Source organism: Triticum aestivum, chromosome 5D (assembly GCF_018294505.1).
Source record: "Triticum aestivum cultivar Chinese Spring chromosome 5D, IWGSC CS RefSeq v2.1, whole genome shotgun sequence".
In the NCBI taxonomy this organism is placed as follows: domain Eukaryota; kingdom Viridiplantae; phylum Streptophyta; class Magnoliopsida; order Poales; family Poaceae; genus Triticum; species Triticum aestivum.
Window position 1 is genome coordinate 520,857,140 of NC_057808.1, and position 8,469 is coordinate 520,865,608.

Genomic DNA, 8,469 nt, shown 5'->3' on the forward strand with positions numbered 1-8,469 from the left:
GATTCATGTCACCAGTCATGTGATTTGTACATCCACTATCGAGGATCCACTCAGTGGCTTTGGGTTGAGCATCCTGCAGATGAATTAGTGCAGCTTACGAACTTCATATACTTCATCAGTGAAGAATATGACATCAATTCATCAGATCAATTTCATCAAGCAATAGAACAGATAAAGCAGTATGAGGACGTGAGAAATGAAAGTTCATTTCTTCATGATTAGCCTGCATCCTTTCAGGCATTTTGTCAGGTCCCCAGCAAATTCTTCAGACGTTAAAGTACGTCTGGAGACCTGACCCTGCATAAGAGATTAGTTCCTTTTCTTCACCACCCACATCTGAAGGGATGGCAAAGAGTTCATCACTCTGCGAGCTCCATAAGAGAAAGGTGGCATAGAAGCCAATCCATTTTGTTTCACATAAGAGGAGTTAGGGTAAGCATATGAATAAGCAGAGAAATTCTTCGAGGACTTATGAACATAATGATTAGAAGAATAATGCTCATATTCATAGCCCTTGGCTCTTCCCTGCGAAATACAGTTGTTAGCACGATGATGTTCATATGAGGACTTTGATCCTTTTGAGGAATTTGATCCATGTGAGGAATTTGGTCCGTATGAGGACTTGGATCCATATGAATAATTTGGTCCATATGAAGAATTTGATCCGGGGTTCCTATTCCTCACAGGTGGTGTCATGAGGACATTCACCTGAAGACTTTCAAGGCCTCTTTTGGGAACCCAGATTTTCTTCATAGGGGAACCGTTCCTACAGTTAGTGCCAATATATCTAGCAAATACTTCACCATTCTGATTTTTGAACAGTTTATAGTTGGAGTCAAATGACTCATCAGAAGAATGAGAAGATTCACATGTAAAGCCAGATAAATTAGATGGATCAACTGGAGGTCCCTTTGCAGCAACCCATGAGGTTTTGGGGTACTGCTCAGGCCTTCAATATGTACCATCAGCATTGAGTTTCCTCTCAAAGGCAATACCCTCTTTCCTAGGGTTCCTATTGAGGATCTGCTTTTTAAGCACATCACAAAGAGTCTGATGCCCTTTGAGGCTTTTGTACATGCCTGTCATGTACAATTCCTTCAGCCCTGCATCGTCAGTGATACTAGCAATGTCCTCAGATGTGGAATTAGTGATAGCAGAGACAGTTGAAGAATTTGTAGCATTAGAAGCATTTGAACATTCAGATGAAGAATTAGCAGATTCACGTTCAATGCATTTCAAACATGGAGGAACAAATTCTTCCTGAGCAGCGCTGGTTTGTTGAGCAAGTAATGAATCGCGCTCCTTCTGAAGATCTTCATAACTCACTCTTAGCTTCTCAAGATCTTGCTTTCTTTGAAGAAATTCATAAGAAAGCTTCTCATGATCAGATAAGAGAGTGTTATGATGACCTTGAAGATTGTCATACCTAGTCTGAATTCTCTGAAGATTTTCAGTAAAGGTTTTAGTGCGATCCATTTCTTCACCCAACATATCATCACTCTTGTCTAGCATGTTTTGAACCTTTTCAAGAGCCCTTTGTTGTTTCACAGCAATCTTAGCAAGTTTATAATAGCTAGGCTTAAGGTTTTCATCAGATTCATTTTCACTTGATTCAGATGAGGCATATTTGAGTACCTTGGCACCCTTTGCCATGAAGCAATAGGTGGGAGCGTAGTCATCATTGCCTTCATCAGCCTTGTTGGTGAGGTCATTTTCTTCAGAGTTGAAGATAGACTTGCTAACGAATGCAGTAGCGAGGGCTAGGCTCGCCACACCGGATTCGGAATCCTCAGATGCCTCCTCTTCCTCATTTTCTTCAGATTCAGCCTCAGAGTCCATTTCCTTGCCAATGAATGCCCGAGCCTTCTTGGGGCTACTCTTCTTGTGAGATGAAGCCTTTGAGGATTTTGATGATGAAGATTTTGAGAATTTCTTCTTTTTCTTCGTATCATCAGAACTGTAATCCTTGTATTTCTTCTTCTTTGATTCCTTTTCCCACTGAGGACAATCTTGAATGTAGTGTCCTGGTTACTTGCATTTGTGACAAAGCCTCTTCTTGTAGTCACTAGATGAGGAATCATTGCTCCTTGAGGGTCTTCCAAAGCGACCACGTCTTGAGAGTTTCTGGAATTTCTTCACAAGCAGTGCTAGATCATGGCTCAGTTATTCAGGATCACCAAGACTGCTTTCAGAGTCTTCATCTTCAGATTCAGAAACTGCCTTGGCCTTCAGTGCACGTGATCTGCCATAGCTCGAACCATAGAGATCTCTCTTTTCAACAAGCTGGAACTCATGAGTGTTTAGCCTTTCGAGGATATCAGCGGAATCAAGTGACTTGTAATCAGCACGCTCTTGTATCATCAAGGCCAGAGTATCAAATGAGGAATCAAGCGATCTCAGCAGTTTCTTCACCACCTCGTGGTCGGAGATGTCAGTGGCACCAAGTGCTTGAAGCTCATTTGAGATGTCAGTGAGGCGATTGAAGGTTTGTTGAACATTCTCATTGTCGAGTCTTTTGAAGCGGTTGAAGAGATTGCGAAGAACATCAACTCGAGAGTCACGCTGTGTTGAGACTCCTTCATTTACTTTGGACAGCCTATCCCAGATAAGCTTAGCAGTTTCCAAAGCACTCACTCTTCCATACTGTCCTTTGCTCAGATGGCCACATATGATATTCTTCGCTTGAGAATCGAGTTGCTTGAATCTCTTCACATCGGCAGCGTTCAGTGAGGGGAGACAGAGGGAACACCTTTTTCCACAACAAACCAAAGATCGTTATCAATTGCCTCAAGATGCATTCGCATCTTATTCTTCCAGTAGGGGTAGTCCGTCCCATCGAAGGTAGGACACCCAGCAGAGACCTTGATCATACCTGCGGTTGACATAACTAAAACTCCAGGTGGTTAAACCAAAATCACACAGAACAAGGGAGTATCTTGATCTGATACCAATTGAAAGTACGTTATATCGACTAGAGGGGGGTGAATAGGCGATTTTTATAAATTCTTCACTGAGGAATTTGTGGGTGAGGAAATTCCTTAGCGAAGAACTACTTGCAGCGGAATAAGTACTCAAAAGTATGCATAGCAGAGCACAAGCATAGTCATCATGATGAAATGAAAACAAGCACAGAGTACAGAAAGCGTAAACACAGGATAACACAGGATGAAGACAAACAGACTGAGGAAATTGAACTGAGGAAATTGAGAAAGACTTCAGTCAAAGTCTTCAAACACAGATAGGAACAATTGCACAACACAGGAATGAGGAAATGAAAGAGTTGAGGAAATAGAACCAGTTGGCTAGGTGAAGACAATGATTTGGTAGACCAGTTCCAACTGCTGTCTCAGTTGTACATCTGGTTGGAGCGGCTAGGTATTTAAACCTGAGGACACCCAGTCCCGAACACACAGTCCTCACCGTATTCTTCTTGAACTAAGGTCACACAGACCTCGTCCAATCACTCGTGGTAAGTCTTCAGGTGACTTCCGAACCTTCACAAACTCGGTCACTCGGCGATCCACAATTTCCTCTTGGATGCTCTAGACCATGACGCCTAACTGTCTGGAAGAAGCACAGTCTTCAAAGGTAACAAGCGTCGAATCCACGCAGGATCAATCTCTTCAGTGATGCTCAATCACTTTGGGTTTGTAGGTGTTTGGGTTTGGGGTTTTTTCTCACTTGATGATTTTCGCTCAAAGTCCTCGGAGGATGGGACGCTCTCAAATGACAAGTGTCAGTTTCTCTCGGAGCAGCCAACCAGCTAGTGGTTGTAGGGGGCGGCTATTTATAGCCTAGGGAGCAGCCCGCATGATAAGACATAAATGCCCTTCAATGATATGACCGTTAGGTGGGTAGATATTTTGGGACAGCTGGCGCATAGCACAGCAACGGTCGGAAATTTGAGGTTCAAATTCCTCATGGCTATCATGTTCCTCACTGTGTAGACAATCCGCACTGGCGAATTCCTAACTCCTCAGTCAGAACAAATTCCTCAGGGACCAGAAGAACTTCGTCTCTGTCACTGAAGAATATGACTGAACTGTATGAGATTTCCAATGGCTTCACTCGAAGGGATTGGTAGGTGTAGGATTTTGAGTTGAGCATCACATGGAAATTTTTCCTTAGTATTTTCTCGACCCCCTTTAACAGTACGGTGTTTCCTATGACTCAAGAAAGAGAAAATGAAACTACGAAAACAAAAGTCTTCACGCTTCATATTCCTCAAATGAATACCAAGTCTTCAAGGTCACACCAATTTCTTCAATTTCAAAGTCTTCAGAAAGTCTTCAGAAATCCAAAGTCTTTAGTCGAAGAACTTCATTTTTAGGGGTCGACTTTCTCTGTAATTATCAAACTCCTCATAGACTTATAGATCTGTGTACACTCACAAACGCATTAGTCCCTTAACCTATAAGTCTTCAATACACCAAAATCTCTAAGGGGCACTAGATGCACTTACAATGGTCATAAGGCCTTTGATTACTGTAGTTCGAGGTCCATCCATGCATGCTTTTGGTGGCTTCTGCCAGAGTTACATGCCCCATCAACCCCACCTCCCATGCCTTTTCATTTCATCTTCAAATTTGAATCTACTATATCTTTTGAATCAAAAGTCCAATTTAAGTTTTGTTTGCATATTTGTGTTCATTGCGACGAGAATTTTCGAACAAGACCGATATTGGATACATTTTGAAAACTTCTAGAAAAAAATCCAAGGTTTAAATATTCAGATAGTCGTTATATTAAGTTTTTACCAAGTTTGATTTGGTTTTAGGGTTCTAGGTTTAGGATTTGGGGCTTAGGGTTTAGGGCTTAGGGCTTACAATTTTGTTTTAAGTTTTAGTTTTAGAAACTTAGGGTTTAGGGTTTGCGTTTAAGTTTTAGTTTTGAAACTTGGTGAATTTATCATTCTTTCTTATCAAGTTTCAGTAGTTGAAACTTGGTGTAGTTTCAAACAATTGTCCAAACATGTTCAAGAGTGAACAACAACAACAACAACAACAACAACAGCAACAACAACAACAACAGCAACAGCAAAAGACAACAACAACAAACAACAACAACAACAATAACAACAACAACAACTACTACTACTACTACTACTACTAGTCCCAAACAAGTTGGGGTAGGCTAGAGGTGAAACCCGTAAGATCTCGCAACCAACTCATGGCTCTGGCACATGGATAGCAAGCTTCCATGCACCCATGTCCATAGCTAGCTCTTTGGTGATACTCCAATCCTTCAGGTCTCTCTTAACGGACTCCTCCCATGTTAAATTCGGTCTACCCCGCACTCTCTTGACATTCTCTGCACGCTTTAGCCGTCTGTTATGCACTGGAGCTTCTGGAGGCCTGCGCTGAATATGCCCAAACCATCTCGGACCATGTTGGACAAGCTTCTCTTCAATTGGTGCTACCCCAACTCTATCATCATTTCGGACTCGATCCTTCCTCGTGTGGCCACACATCCATCTCAACATACGCATCTCCGCCACACCTAATTGTTAAACATGTCGCCTTTTAGTCGGCCAACACTAATGTGCAAACGAAATACAAATTGGATTTTGGACCCAAAAAATGCAATGGATTAAAATTAGAAGTCAAGAGAAAAGGCATGGGAGGTGTTGTGGGTGAACCGTGCTATCTCTGCCTGTCTCATGCAGGAATTCACAAGGGATTAAGCTTCAAATACATGCAGGGGTCTAAACACATGCATGTGACGAGTCCACTTTACTGATCATGGGCGCAATCATGTGGCCCAAAATCCACGTGTCCTGGCCCTTGTGTGCCACGAATGGTTGTCCACCGAGAAGGATCCGTTCGTCGCTGCACTGGACAGTACAAACGTCAGCCGTGTATCTTTTGGTGCAAAGCCAGAGTTTATCCTTATGTTGGAAACGTTGGAAAAAATAATTATTCCGACTCGCACCGAGTGTGACAATCGTACATACATGCTTGAGCACCGAGAAGGTTCCGTTCACCGCTGCGCACTGGACAGCACAAATGCATCGCACAAATAAACTGTTTTTTATTTGATTAAGCAGAGACGCATATATAAACTGATACCCGTGTTTATTTATTTACTTAAAAAGCAACATCAAATATATTATTATTATCTCTCAAAGGAAAGAGAAGGCTGGGCATGGCTCTGCTCATCTCATCTCATCGGAGCCTTTTTATTTTATGTTTTGGCCGCAACATCGATCTCATCAGTGTCTGAGGGAGCTGGAGCGATCAGTGCTTTTTGCACGGCGGCGGGCAGGGCGTGGGCGTGTCGTGCCCGTCATAGACGGGGCGTCCATCTCCACACCGGAACGTCTTCACGGGGCTCATCTGCACCACCTGGCAGTTGGCGCAGCCGCGGCGGCACCTGGGGCCGACGTCCTCACAGAATTGGTACCCCGACCAGGAGTTGCAGTTGTCGCAGCACTTGGGGAAATTGTCTGCACGAACCGCATGTAATCAAATCTCAGTCTTGCATGCTAACTGGATTCGCATCAGCTAATTATCACATGTATGTACAGCATAAGCTAAGATCTCAACGCCATCGATCACAAAGATGCAATCAGACGTTGTTGCGGCCGGGACAGAATATATACTGGAACGTACGTACCTTTGGCGGCGGCCTGTGAGAGGATCCCCATGACCATGACGGTCTGGAGGACCAGGATCGCCACCAGCGTGCTGCTCTTCATCGTTGGTTGGTCCTAAACTTGTGCTCTCCCAGTCCTGTCGATCTGCTCGTGGAATGATGGTTTTGTTGTGCTAGTGTGTGTCTGGCCAAAGCTACAAGCAACTCTCTCTATATATATAGCATGCCAGTTTTCGGCGTCATCTATCAATTGTTATCTAGGAGTAGGTGGATAGGTGTCTGGGAAAAACTTGTTTGACTCCCGGCTTAGCTTGGTCTTCTAGTATCCTTTTTCCCTGGCTTGGACCTGTTAGGCATCAGGACACTACAAGACCACAGAGATTGACTCCCAGACAGCTGAATTATCACGACAGTCCACAGAGATGGAATCCCAGTTACTGAATTATCACGACAGCCCACAGAGATGGGGCTGCTTCCAGTGGATTATCACGACAGTCCACATAGATAGACTCCCAGTGAATGAATTATCACGACAGTCCACAGAGATGGACTACCGGTGAATTATCACGAGTCCACGGAGATGGACTACCAGTGTATTATCACGACAGTCCATAGAGATGACTCCCAGTGACTTATCACGACAGCCCACAGAGATAGACTCCCAGACAGCGGCTTCCAGTGACAGATCAGAACACAGAACAAGAGTACAATGAAAAACAATGATGGATAACGAGCGAACTCAACTCATACCCCATCATGGCCAACGCCTTAGCGTCAAGCCCGCCTTCACTGTACACAATGCATGACTAATCTTCCACTTGTCACATACATAAACCAGACTCTTTTGCACGGCTCAGCTACTACATAGTGTACATCCATGAGGACCAACAAAGGAAACCAGCAGCAGGCACCTCAACATCATCCGTCATCGCACCATTCATGCACCATCCACCACACCTCCCATAATCTCTTATATCTTTTGAACCAAAAGTCCAAATTAAGTTCCATTTGCATATTTGTGTTTGTTGCGACGCGAACTTTCGAATAAGACCAATCTTGAGTACATTATGACAAGTTCTAAAAAAATCCAAGGTTTACATATTCAAACTTGGGAGTGATAATATTAAGTTTTTCTTACCGCATTTTACCTACAAGGCATACCCATGCCGCGCTCGCGTCGCTCCCAGGGGGGCGGCACTGTAGACGGGCAAGTCGGCAATACAATAGTCGTTGTATTGATGGGGTGCTGGTGCACGTATATATCAGTACAGGATAGGCATCAACCTCAACTATACATAACTAGGAGGTGGGCCACAACACATAATACATGCAACACAAATACTCAACATCCCCCCGCAGTCGAAGCGTCGTCGGAGACACAGAGACTGGACCGAAACTACTCGAATACGGGAGTAGGCAATCCCTTACTCATCACATCAGCAAACTGTTGCGACGTCGGAACATGGAGAACCCGAACACGACCAAGGGCAACCTGCTCGCGCACGAAGTGAATATCGAGCTCAATATGCTTCGTACGTCGATGGTGCACCGGGTTGGCGGAGAGGTAAACCCCGCTGACGTTATCGCAGTAGACAAGAGTGGCCTTGTGAACGTCACAAAACAACTCCTGGAGTAGCTGACGGATCCAAGAGCACTCGGCCACGGCCCGATACTCTGCCTCGGCGCTGGAGCGGGAGATCGTGGTCTGCCGCTTCGATGACCAAGAGATCAACGAGGGCCCAAGGTAGACGCAATAGCTGGACGTGGAGCGTCGAGTGTCGAGGCAGCCAGCCCAGTCGGCATCCGAGTAGGCCACGATGTCGGTGAAGGCGTAGGCCGTCAGGGTGAGTCCCAAAGACATGGTGCTGCGTATGT

General features: G+C 44.5%; 1 protein-coding gene across 1 annotated transcript; it reads right to left on the minus strand.

The window, feature by feature from the left end:
• Positions 1-6,022: 6,022 nt before the first annotated feature.
• LOC123125935 (uncharacterized) lies at positions 6,023-6,781 on the minus strand. The gene is made up of 2 exons (XM_044546373.1): positions 6,616-6,781; positions 6,023-6,445 (listed from the first exon to the last, which is right to left on the minus strand). The coding sequence occupies exons 1-2, from the start codon at positions 6,695-6,697 to the stop codon at positions 6,237-6,239; spliced, it is 291 nt and encodes a 96-aa protein (XP_044402308.1). The 5' UTR covers positions 6,698-6,781; the 3' UTR covers positions 6,023-6,236.
• Between the last annotated feature and the right edge of the window lie 1,688 nt (positions 6,782-8,469).

Excerpts from the sequence above, each read along its gene's own strand:
- LOC123125935 (XM_044546373.1), bottom strand. The coding sequence starts at position 6,697 with ATGAAGAGCAGCACGCTGGTGGCGATCCTGGTCCTCCAGACCGTCATG. Across the intron at positions 6,446-6,615 it reads CTCACAGGCCGCCGCCAAAG|ACAATTTCCCCAAGTGCTGC; the intron begins GTACGTACGTTC and ends CGGTTCGTGCAG.